The sequence below is a fragment of the Rhinolophus ferrumequinum genome, chromosome 2 (assembly GCF_004115265.2).
Source record: "Rhinolophus ferrumequinum isolate MPI-CBG mRhiFer1 chromosome 2, mRhiFer1_v1.p, whole genome shotgun sequence".
Taxonomy (NCBI): Eukaryota; Metazoa; Chordata; class Mammalia; order Chiroptera; family Rhinolophidae; genus Rhinolophus; species Rhinolophus ferrumequinum.
The window spans coordinates 42,018,325-42,030,891 of NC_046285.1; the positions used below are offsets into that span (position 1 = coordinate 42,018,325).

At 40.2% G+C, this 12,567-nt stretch overlaps 1 protein-coding gene across 1 annotated transcript in view; it reads right to left on the reverse strand.

Annotated features, from left to right (window-relative positions):
- Positions 1-3,510: 3,510 nt before the first annotated feature.
- LSAMP (limbic system associated membrane protein) overlaps positions 3,511-12,567 on the reverse strand; it is a 587,976-nt gene continuing 578,919 nt past the window's right edge. Inside the window, 2 exon segments of the mRNA XM_033130586.1 lie at positions 3,511-3,633; positions 10,083-10,115. Of these exon segments, the coding sequence (XP_032986477.1) occupies positions 3,536-3,633; positions 10,083-10,115 (131 nt within the window). The 3' untranslated portion in view covers positions 3,511-3,535.

Genomic DNA, 12,567 nt, shown 5'->3' on the forward strand with positions numbered 1-12,567 from the left:
CTTAACACGAGTAAGACTGTTCCTCCAAGGCAAAATCTTCTGGTGAACAATGGCACAGAGGACATAATTCTGCAGTTGTGAAACCTAGGATTAGGTCTCCTTCTTCAGGGAGTGCCCTGGGTCAAGTCATTTCTGCATTTTTAACTGCATATGGAGTCTAAGGATGTTCTTTGAGGAAGGGTGAAGTTTCATTTCGCGTACAAAGAACATTACATATATTAGCCATCCAGATTAATTGATGCATTTCATGCCTCTCAGTGTATTGTTTACAACCAGTGGGTTCTTTTCAGTGCAGGGTTTTAAGCTTTGATTAACAGTGGACAAGATACTTGAGGGGATTTATTTATAGCAATATGATGAACTAAATTCCAAGAAGTCCCATGCTCAGATGCAATTGCTTGGTGACAGTCCTCTGTCTCCTACCTTTTTCCTGACCTTTCTCCAAACTATGGTCCCCTCCATTCCTTGCATTGCTTAGAGACATTCTCAAACCTGTGAGATTTCTGAGGTCAATGTTTGCTGTGAAACAGGAGCCCGGACAAATTTTTAACATTTCCAGATCCTGCCAGAGATATATGCAAACACCACAATATTCAATATATGTTTAATTATGTTTAATATATGGTCCATTATATTAAAACTCAGGGAACAAATGGTGCTGACATGGCAAAGACATTCCTTTCAATGGAGAATCACCTTCCATAAAACCAACACCTTGTCCTCATGATAGGGTGGAGACAACAAGAAATCTAGGTGTATGCTTGAAATCTGTGACATGCCACCAGAATCTGTTCCTGAAACTGATACTAAACTGAATTAACTCCTGTTACTTTTCTCTTCTTATGTATCTTTAAATTAGATGCACTCCTGTAAAGCTTCCGCTTAAGGATGTGGCTGGCTCTTTGATAAATGGGAAATATTTATCATCAAGGATGATAAACTTTAATCCTGTATGAAGAAGACTAGACTGTTAGAGAAATCTCTGATTGTCAAAAATTGATGCTGCATAGGAATATGGCTCACCAACCCTACATTTTAGTAGCTACCTGTTCTATGCCAGGACCTGCCACAAATAACCAATCCCCAAGCTCAATTGTCTAAACTGCAAAATCATAAAAGAAGGCTGGTAATGAACTTCTAAAACAAACAATAGAATCCCCTAGAAGAGATTTTAAAAGAGCTGCTCATCAAGGAGATCATTATGTTCAAAGATGAGACTTATTACAAAGAGACTTCAGTTAATAAAATCTATCAAGAGAAATTGCAGATTTTCTTTCTTTCTGCCTCTCTTCCTCCTTCCCTCCCTCTCTTCCTTCCTTCATTCCTTCCTCCCTTCCTTTTTTCCTTCTTTGCTTCCTCTCTCTCTTCCTTTTTTTTGGTTTGCAGTTATGAAGTTGCTTGTTTTATATCACGTGACAGCTGTTTTTCAGATTCCAAAACTTGGTTAAGTACCATATTTGGCTCTGCTAAAATACTTTCAATTTATGACCTCAAAAATAATCCTCTGTCCTTTTATAAACTGAGCCACTTCCAATGCCTCCTATAGTCCAAGCGAAAGCAATGGTTGGTTTCCTGACAAAAATGTCTACACACATAGAAACAGCTCTCTCTGCAAGGCCTTCCCTAAGGAAAATCCTTCTGGTGTTGTGCTGATGCCAAGCTTTGTGGTACACATACAACTTCTGTCTAGATTATTACAAGTTTCCCAGCTCTCTTGGTTAAGAAACTAAGTCGTATTTCAGTGTTAGTGGCAAGATGACTCTTGGACATGTAAAAATCATATCCTCCACTGTATCTTTTTCAGGAGACTAGAAGCCAAAAGTGAGCAGGGAAAGTGGAATATCATGCCATTCCTGATGGCCTGGCCTATGATGATGAACAATGGTGCTGCAAACACCATCAGTGGAACAGAAGGGAGATAATATGGGCAACCAAATAAAGCATTGGCCTAAAACACTAGGACAAAAATCTGCAAAGGAGCACAGGAGTGGGTTCCTGTGTGTTATGGTCAGTGCTTTGTATTAGAGCTCCGACAGTATCTCTACAATATGAGTAGGGACCTGGGCATCTGTCCAATTTTCCTACCTCTCTCCCTCTCACTGTATTTTCTCTGAAATAGGAAACAATCTCTGCTCAGGGGAATCCATGGGGCAAATGCAGTGTTATTTGAAGATCAGGGAGGGGGCAAAACAGGGCTGCTTAGGATTTCCACGTGGCTCCTCATGCTTTAATTGGGAATTAACACTTGGAGGCCGTCCTGCTTCTGGGGATTTACTCAACACATGCTACTCACTCCTGCAGCAGGGCAGGACCAAGCTTGCAACAAGCCAGAAAAATCTATGAATCCCTGACTCATGGAAAAAGAGTGAACTCAGAAACCTTCTCTCCTAGGTCACCTCATCCACGTCACTGATTCTGTCTACTGTTTGCTCACCCCATCAATAGTAGGCACTTGCATTGACAGTGATATTCTGAGTGACTCTCGACTGGGTTCTGATGATTGGACTAGGAGGACTATGAGGTTCTGCCCTTAGAAGGGGCACAGCTTGGTTTGAATACACACTGATGTCATGTGACAGCCATGGATGGGGGGAGGGACTCTGCTCCTTGCCTCCTACCCCACCATGTCCCCCAGCAACTTGTCACAGCCGCTTCTCACAATTACAATGCGGGACAGTATCTACAGCACGAGTCTATGTACACATGGACCATTCCCTTGGCATGCTTTAGAGAGAGACACACACGCTCACACACATGTACACCCACGTGAGAGCGAGAGACGTGAGCACGCACGCACAGTGGAGAAAAATAAAATGGCACTTCCTAGCATTTGCGGCATGACTAGTGCTAAGGGAGGTGGTGGGAGGGAAGAGAAGCGGTGGGGGTGGGGGAGGGGATAAAAAGGGACTATCTGGGATGGATGAGGGGGAGATAGAACACTCTGGAGGGCGAGGACATAGTCTTAAAAGTTGGGGAGATAGTGGAGGCAGGGAAGCCAGATAAAGGCTGAACACAGGACTCCAGCTTGGATTCCACTGATAGTCTGAAATGGCTACGAGTCAGCTCAAATGAAAAAACCGAATAAAAAGACGATGGAACTATAAACACCAAAGGCAAGACCTTATTTTTGCTTTCCTTACAGATGAAAAAGGATGAAGGAAGGATAAAGTGTGTGTGTGGGGGGGTTAATATCTATCTGGTGCTTCTTCACTTGTCTTATTTTTGCAACATCTGGATGTCCTTACCATGATGTAGTCTTTACACAACGTACATTTGCTTAGATATACACATATCCTGGTGGAACTTTTCCCACCCTGAATTATACTCAAATGTTCATTGAAGGACTTTAATATTATTTTAAATGTTGTATTTTTTCCTTCATTTTGTTATTTCCCCCTTTATTTATAAACACACAAAGTTGTGAAATAGTCTACCCCCTATCTCTCTCTCTCTCTTTCTCTCTTTCTCTCTCTCTGTATCCTGTGTGACGCATTTTTGTGTGTTTTTTTAAATTATTTTAAAATGTTTTTTTCTATTAACATTTGCTGAGAAGGCAGAGCAGAGATGCTGCCAGCAGCCACAGTGGTACGGCCAGACTGATGGATCCGTTTATTCCTCTCACCGACCCAGGTCCTGTAGCACAAAAGAGAGAGAGAGAAAAGTGAATAGTTACATCTGGCCCACTCTGTTACGGCTGACTGCTGACAGTGTCAGAGGTAAGACCAGGCCAGGTACCAGTGCCTCAAAGTTGGCGTGCTTACGTATAGCCCCAAAAGGGCTCACCATCTTTCATAAATCCTTCTCCTTAAGCTATAAGTATCTCACGGGATATCACTGGTTGAAACTCCTGTAAATACAAAGCACTCTCATCAGAGAAGGCCCGGCACGGCTATCACTGATGTGTCCGATGGAGGACCAGCCCCCTCTTGCACGCCCTGCTCTGCATAGGCATGCCAGAACTCATTAAGAGTCCAAGCATTGGCGCGGGTCCCTCAGCAGACAGACACGGGCGCCTCCAGCCGATTCATCACAGCGTCTCCATCAATAAAACATGGAACCAATCTGAGACTCTCTTGTTTCTCAGGGGGGAAGCAGTAATTATTTATTGGCTCAGGGGAGAGGAATTGTTTCAAAGTAATATGTATGACTGGGTGGCACCTTAGCTGCAAGGTGGAAAATAAGTCAACGCATTGTAGAGTCTTAAGAGGCAGCAGGGGATCATCTGGTGTAAACTCTTTATTTAACGCATTAAAAATCAAAAGCAAAGGCAACCAAAACAACAAAAACAGAAGACAAACAAACAAGCCCAGCGAGGTTAAGAGGCAGGTCCAAACTGAGACTTGAACTTGCCCAGAATTCAACATGGAGTGGCTGTCTGTGTGTTGCCCACTGCCACCCTAGTTTTCCTCATGTGGACACGATTTGGCATATAGGGGTAGAGATCCAAGAGGGAGGTTAAAATAGAGAGGAAAGTGGAGAAGGGATCTGTGTGTTGACAGAAAGAGAAGGACTGGGGCAAAAAATGTAGATCTGAAGAGCTTGTCTCCTATGCCTTTGCTTGTTCCATTTTCTCCTTTTGTATAATTCTACTCATATCAATCCATTAAAAGAAGAAAATAATTAGTAATTTTCACAACAAAGACTTTATGATTTAAGGCTGAATGCTTAGATGATGACGTTCAAAAGAGAGATCAGGGTGATTGTAATTATAGGTCACTGAAGTTTTGGGGGCACACATACAGGTTAATGTGTGTGAATGAGTGTGTGTGTGTGCATGTGCGTGCATGCGTGCGTGCGTGTGTGTGTGTGTGTGTGTGTTTAAACCTATGATGGTTTGTAAGTACAACAGAAGCATCCTTTGGTATGTGAATGTTGCCAAAACTGTCAACAAACAACAGGAAAAATGTTGAATTCAAGAATGTTCTCCTAAACTATGTTTTATGTAAATAGTAAGAGCAACAACCAAATGAAACCAACAAACGATTATACAGCTGTTAGTACAGTGTGCTGTTATAAACACTTAACAAACAGAAGCATACAAACAACCATGCTACAAGGCAGGTACTGCAATGAGCCCCGTTTTACAGTAAAGTAACAGAGGCAGAGAGAGGGTAACTCGATTGCACAAGTTTATACAGATAGTAAGAAGAGGAACTCGGATTTTGACCCAGGGTGCTGGATCCAGAGTTCTTGCCTGTCACTACTGCACAGTGAAGTTACCCACTGAAGGGCTGCCGATGGGTCTCTTATTGAACACTGGGCAAAAGAAATTCAGGTTTATTTAAAACAATAGCTAGAAGAAATAGAACAACTTGAAGGCATTCATTATCTTTAAAAAAATGTTTTTGGGGTGGCCAGATGGCTCAGTTGGTTGGAGCGCAAGCTCCGAACAACAGGGTTGCGGGTTCGATTCCCACATGGGCTAGTGAGCTGCGCCCTCCACAACTAGATTGAAGTCAACGAGCTGCAGCTGAGCTTCCGGGAGGGGCAGCCAGATGGCTCAGTTGGTGAGAGTGCAAGCTCTGAACAAGGTTGCCGGGTCAATTCTCATATGGGACGGTGGGCTGTACCCCACGCAACCAAAGATTGAAAATGGCGACTGGACTTGGAGTTGAGCTGCGCCCTCTACAACTAGATTGAAGGACAATGACTTGGAGCTGATGGGCCCTGGAAAAACACACTGTTCCCCAATATTCCCCAGTAAAAAAATTTTTTAAAAATGTTTTCCATAGTCTGTAGAATATTTTGACTAGATGCCTTCTTGAGGATATTAAAAATATTTCTTAATATAAAAATATGAATATATACAAACTTCAAACAGCACATAGTGTAAAATGAGCCTCATTGTATGTAAAGCTCTGGAAATACAGATTAAGAATTTAAATATTCAATCAATTTGAATTTCTGAATGGCTATAAAATCATATTAATAAAAAGGCAATTTTGCTACCTTCAGGTTCATGCCTTCATGAGGAATTAAGGTTCAAGAAGATCATGAATCCTACATAAGGCACCGGATTAGTAATTGTGGACCAGGCACTAGAATCCAGGTGTTCGGAGTCTTAGCTCAATGGCCCTCCTAATCCACCCCTTCTTTGTCCCCCACCCCTGCCTTTTTTTGGCATTTTGGGACCTTTAAGCTCTTTTAATGACAGCCTCCCAGGGCTTCTGGCCTGATGGCCATGAGATTGCCTCTCATGTTAGGTCCTTTATATGCTTTAGATGGTATGGGCTCTGTGGCACATTTTTTGAATTAGTGTGTCAGCGAAGCTTCTGAAACAGAGAAAGGCTACACGCAAATTGAAGCCATATAGTGTTAAGCAAAATTGATTTTGTTTTGCTCTAGGGATACTGTGAAACAGAAGGTTTTCAGAAAGAGTCTAATTCTACCTATTTCCTTTATCCCGTGTTTCCCCGAAAATAAGACCCAGCCGGACAATCAGCTATAATGCGTCTTTTGGAGGAAAAATTAATATAAGACCCGGTATTATATTATATTATATTATATTATATATTATATTATATTATATTATATTATATTATATATATTATATTATATTATATTATATTATATTATATTATATTATACACCCAGTGTTATATTATAGTAAAATAAGACCAGGTCTTATATTAATTTTTGCTCCAAAAGACGCTTTAGAGCTGATTATCCGGCTGGGTCTTATTTTCGGGGAAACAGGGTCTCATTTTTAGTGCTGGGACAGGCTAGATTTTCTTTCAGACATCTTGGAGTTGACTGGTGCCTGGGAAAGTCTAAAAAGCTTAGTAGACTTATCATTTTCTTTGAGGGGCAGTAATTATTGAGAAAGCAAAAAATTTTATCATTGAAAAATACATACATATAAAGCTAAACATGTTCAATATGTACCATTCTTGATAATGTATGTATACACATATATATACATAAATACAAAGAAAATACATGTTATATGCATACTCATAAACACATGATATACACAAGTATTATTATTTTGTTCATACACATAATTGATTACTTTCTATTACTCTTACATGCTAGTCTGTTTTACACATAGGGAATCCCAGTATATGATTGTGTTAATAACTTTAACTTTATCCTTAATAGTATTATTATATATTTGAAGTGCATTTCATGGCTCTGTTAAGGATATTTTCATCTCTATGAATTACTATTTATTAAGTGCTCTCATATAAGCTATTTGATGTGCTCATAGGACTTGCACTTTTCACAATTGGTTCTGAGAGTAAACAGTCTTGAAAAAATGCAAGGGTGATAGTTGGGAAATGATCACAAGTGTGTATGCAATTATAGTTACATATACATGACTGCATAGAGACTACTTCAGTTAATGGCCATTTCAGGGAAAAATAATCAGCAAAATCATTAATTATATCTTGGTTCATAGTTATGAAATTTCTGCTTATTTGTGGAAATGCAAATGATAAATCTTATTTTCCACAGCAGATGGCCAGGCCCAGCAAGTGCTTTTATATACCGACAGATATAATGAAAGCAAGAGTCGGCAAACATAAATTAGCCTTAAGAATAGATGGGCAAATAGAACCACAACTCAAAAATTGCTACATGTTTTTCATGTAACGGATAAAATCCATATCTTGGTCTTTCTATATGTGTGTGTGCACACACTTATACGCATGGTATCTAGTAAACATTCAATAAATGGTAGCATCATCGTTATTGTTATAACTACAGCTGGCTAGATTACAGAAACGCACAAAATACCTCATCAAAGGCACTGGTTTATGAATTGGGTCAAGGCTTTTCACGTTGACCTGAAGGGGCAAATTCAGCTGCAGCAAGATTGGAAATCTTGAGTCAACACACGTGAGGCTGTATCATGGCAAATGTTGGACTGCACTTTGTCATGACAATGCTTAAAAAGGGGTTTTGTGATTAAGGACAAGATTGATAAAACATCCTGAAATTGCGGAATATGAGAATTTTTTGGCAGTCTCTACACTACAAATCTAATTCAGGATGCGGAGCCAGTTGATTAATCTTTCTGTAAAATCTCCAAGAAAAGACAAGTAATTTTCAACACCTGCTTTAGAGAGCATGCGCTTAGAGATACTTTGTGATTCAAACCTGGCCAACACATTTCTGTTGCTTCTCCTGAGCACTTGGGGCCCATTTCCTGGATTGGGGACTAAATTTATTCAAAATAATCATTAGTCACACCCTCAGTGATCCTTGGGCGTTTCTTTCAGATACTAAGGAATCGAGGCCCATTGTAATTTTATTCAGCCATACAACAAAAGAAGAAAGGCCAGGAAAGTTTAAATTTGAATTCTTTTTAGGATTACCAAGGGCTGACTGACTGAAAATAAAACAAAAACCTAAATAATATACAAAACAATTGTTAAGTGAAGGAGAAAAATAATCTCCAACCAATTCTTAGATATTATCTAGATGCCCAGACTAAGGCAGGTACCTGTCCATGTCTAAGGGAAACCTGATAAAACTGACCTTTGGCGCCACCTACTGTCCATTTCCAGCAAATACCGTTTGCTCTAGGTGAATGAATAAGGGATTAATTAAATTCTGTACTGTAATCTCCAGGCTGGAATAGATTAGAAGACGAAATATATTGATTTGTTTGAGCACTGTGTCTTAGAATTAAATTCGGGATACTCTTACATAATTACTTATGTAATTCTCTCCCCTTTCTATAAAGTGAGTCTTGGGTAAGGCTGAAGTATTCTCACAGTAAAGTTGCAACTATCACATTTTTCATCAAAAACAGCATCAAATATTTTGGCATGCAATATTCTGAAATTTTAGGCCAATACTTAGAATTTCTTTGGGAGACACTAGGAATTTATCTCAATGGTCTTTGAAACAAAACAAAACAAACAAACAAACAAACAAACGACCCTATGCCCTGTTTCTCCATTCATACCAAAGCCCTGAGGTATCATATGCTCCACTACTACTGGCCATTTAAAATTCCAATATAATTGATAATCATAGTACCGGGGAGAGAAGAAGGGCTGAAGAGAACAGCAATTTATACCTTCTTGCCCCAAATGATCTTGGTCCTATGTATAATATTTCTGATTGTGTCTTCTCTGCGGCCCTCTGTGAGGGCTTGCTAGAGCTGGCCATAGAGTGCTGGCCCTTTCCTGAGAGTCAGCAACAAAATATCCATACTCTCTGTGGCTCTTGGTCACTGGTGGAGTCTACATCCCACAAGAACAGGTTTTCACTATTGATAATGATCTTGGTTGTCTCATCTCCTTTGAGGTTCAAAGAAGAAGACATCTTCATATGAGACAATTACCGATCCAAGACGGGTGGCTACGAGGGTAGTGTCTGGCCACCCAGGTTCCTCTGTGGCTGTGGTCTGGAGACAGTCACTGTTAGGGATTTCTGTTGGACTTACAAAGACGGCACCTTAGATTGGTGTTGGCATCTTAGGATCCATTTCATGAAGCTTTGACCTGATGTCACTGTCTTGTAGGGAAAAGTATGTGAATTACATGCTACATGGCTGGCACAAAAGGGCAATTCCTGGGAGATCCCAGCAGCCTGGGTGTGCTACGGCTGGTTGAAGACCTGGGAGAACGCGGAGGCAGGAGGGAGTATTAAATGCTCAAATGTTTCATTTTAGGAGACCCTGCTCTATTTTCCTTAGTAAATGTATCTACTTGAATAGCCAACAATGGGTGTTAAAGTAGGCTCTATAGCTCTTCTGAGAGCCCTGTCATTGAGCAGTGAATATTTCCAAAAGTGTAGCTCTACAAGAATTAACCAGAGATGCTTAAGGAATGTGTGTGTGTGTGTGTGTGTGTGTGTGTGTGTGTGTGTGTGTGTGTGTGGTAACTTGCTCAGTCCTAGAGATTTAAAAATAAGTAACTGTCTAAAGCAATATAGTAGTCATGGGTTGGGCCAGAAGATTTCTGAGACAAAAAAGTTCACAATTTTCGGAAAATTAGTGGCAAATGTGTTAAGGAAATTATCACAAATTGTTGAGATGAAATAAACTCCATGGTATAAGACCCCGACACATTACTGTGAAATTTTAATTTTAACATATAAAAGGTAATCAGAAATAAGATCCATACCTTTTTGCTTGAAGTGCACGGTGGTGCCAATTTCTAAAAAAGAAACATTTAGCAAAACAAAAACAGATAAAAAATTCTTTATCAATTGAGAATAAACACAAAGGGAGTCTGGTACTCTCCACTGAAAAGAGAATGAGAGAAAAAGAGGAAAGAGCATTCTAATAGGAACACATACTGGTAGAGATTGAAAGAAAGGCACATGGAAAGAGAGTGTTTTGCTGGAACAAATGTTGTGCAGTTGGAGGTGGCAAAATCAATTGCAACTGCAAATACTTGATGTTGCATGTGTGTAGACATGTATGAGAACTCGGAGTATGGCATGCGAAAGAACTCTGGACTGCAATTTAGTGGAATGATAGAATGAGTCTGCCTCCCAACACCATCCTACCGTTTTGCCCCTGGTTTGCTACACCCAAGCCAATTGACCTTCTTGCTTTTCATCTAACATGCTAACTCCATTCCAACTTTAAAACTATTGCAACTTGCTGATTCACCTGCTTGGAAAGTTTTTTCCCCAGGTCTCTGAATGGCTCACTCAGTCACTTTATTCAGATTTCTGCTAAGATATTACCAACCCAGGAAGGACGGCCCATCACCTTATTCAAAATGGTACCCTCTGTTACTTTCTAGTCCCTATCCTGATTTACTGATATTCATAGCACTTGGCATCATGTTTTACATGTACTTGCTTGCTTATTTAGTTTGTCTTCTAACTTAGAATATGTGCTTTCAGAGGTAGCAACAGTGCATATGTCTCATCAACCATGATATTCCTGGTGCCTAGTGTTAGAGCCTGGCACCGCAGTCGGTGTTCACTAAATATTTGTTGAACATATAAATAAATCTCAGGATTAGAAGAGCTCATATAGGTCAAAATACTGTATTCCCTTTTAAAACATCCTATATCAGTTAAACCATAATATTTTAGATTTTTAGAGTAAACATGGCAAAATTCTGTAGGATACCACTTTGAATCTCAGACCAAGTGAATGGTTGGTCAGATACAGGAGCCCAAACCATGGCTGTGGGGTATGGACCTGTTTTCTCTTTGCATCCTTGGATAACATGCTTTCATTAAGGAAGTAAATGGACTGGACTCTGAAGCCAAAGAGAGCCTTTTGAATTAGACATCTAGTCACCTCACTGTCCTGCTTGAAAGTTGTTACGCTTTCTTATGTGCTTCCAGGATAAAGAGCAAAATTCTTAGCATGGCTTCCGTGACTCTGGATCTCACCTCTCCAGCTTTATCAACGTTTATTATCTCTGCATTCCAGCCAGAAGCCTTCCTTTGTTCTCCACGGTTTATCGCAGGGCCAACGGCCAAAGATAGCTCTACTAGAAATTCCACTCATCCTTCAGAATTCAGTTATAAACTTCCACAGGGAAGTGAGTCTCCTTGGTAAAATTAAGTCCCTTTATTATAAGCTCTGCTCTGTTTTGTAACACTCATCTCAGTTTCAATTTCAAATACATTTGTCTGAAGTTTTGGTTATGCTTGTCTTCACTACTGGATTGAGAGTTCTATGGAAGCAGAGGCTGTGTCTGTACTGTTCCCTGTTGCAGGCCAGCCAATGCATGAAGGCATCTTGAATGCTCAATGAGCCAAAATGGAAGATTTAGAATCGTTGAAATATGAGGAAAGTAAATATACGCCAAGCATTCTCCTAACATTGGGTCTGAGGACTCTGTTAAAAACAACAGAGAATCTGAGTAGGTAAAGTCTTTATTCTCTGATTGAGCACAGAGGCAGATCTGCAAAGTTTCTGAGGTTCAGTGCAACCTATTCCTCTCAACTCTTATAGATTGTTCATTTGTCCATCCAAAGGAGGTCACCAATAGAAGCCCTCCAATAGCATGCTGATGTTTTCTGGCCTTTTTATGATGGCCATAAGAAGAGCAGCACTGTTCCTGGTCTGAAGTCCTGAAAATGTTTGGCTATAACTCAACATTAGCAAAACAGGTGTCAGCCAGGCTATGCGTAAGAGCAAGCTGTGTCTACACGTAAGGACAGTTTCCCTGCACTTGTCAGATGTCGGGGGAGAGGCAGTTTCATATGAATGTTCTTTTGTATCAGGATTGCTGATGGACCTCCAGGTACACTTCTGAAGATGGACCTCCAGGTACACTTCTGAAGTCATCAGCACCTGCCCTTCTCTTCTTGAAGAGCTCGTCCATATACTTGCAGAAATAACGGAAGTCTTCTGTGTAAAAGTCCATACAGAATAATGGAGGGAGAATTCTGCTCCTCTCTCAGCAGAAGCCAGCAAGTAATGTCACTCCTCACCCTAGAAGTGAAGCCAGGTTCTATCAAAGTATAAAACACCAGTCTCTACCTGTTGACCACACTGATTTTCAATTGTGTATTAAACATACTGGCCACTTGTTTTCTTGTAACAATACTTGCGTCTGACTTTTTTTTGAAATCAACACATTGCTTTAAAAAATGGTTGAAACGGCACTATAGAGAATGGGCTCATCATAATAT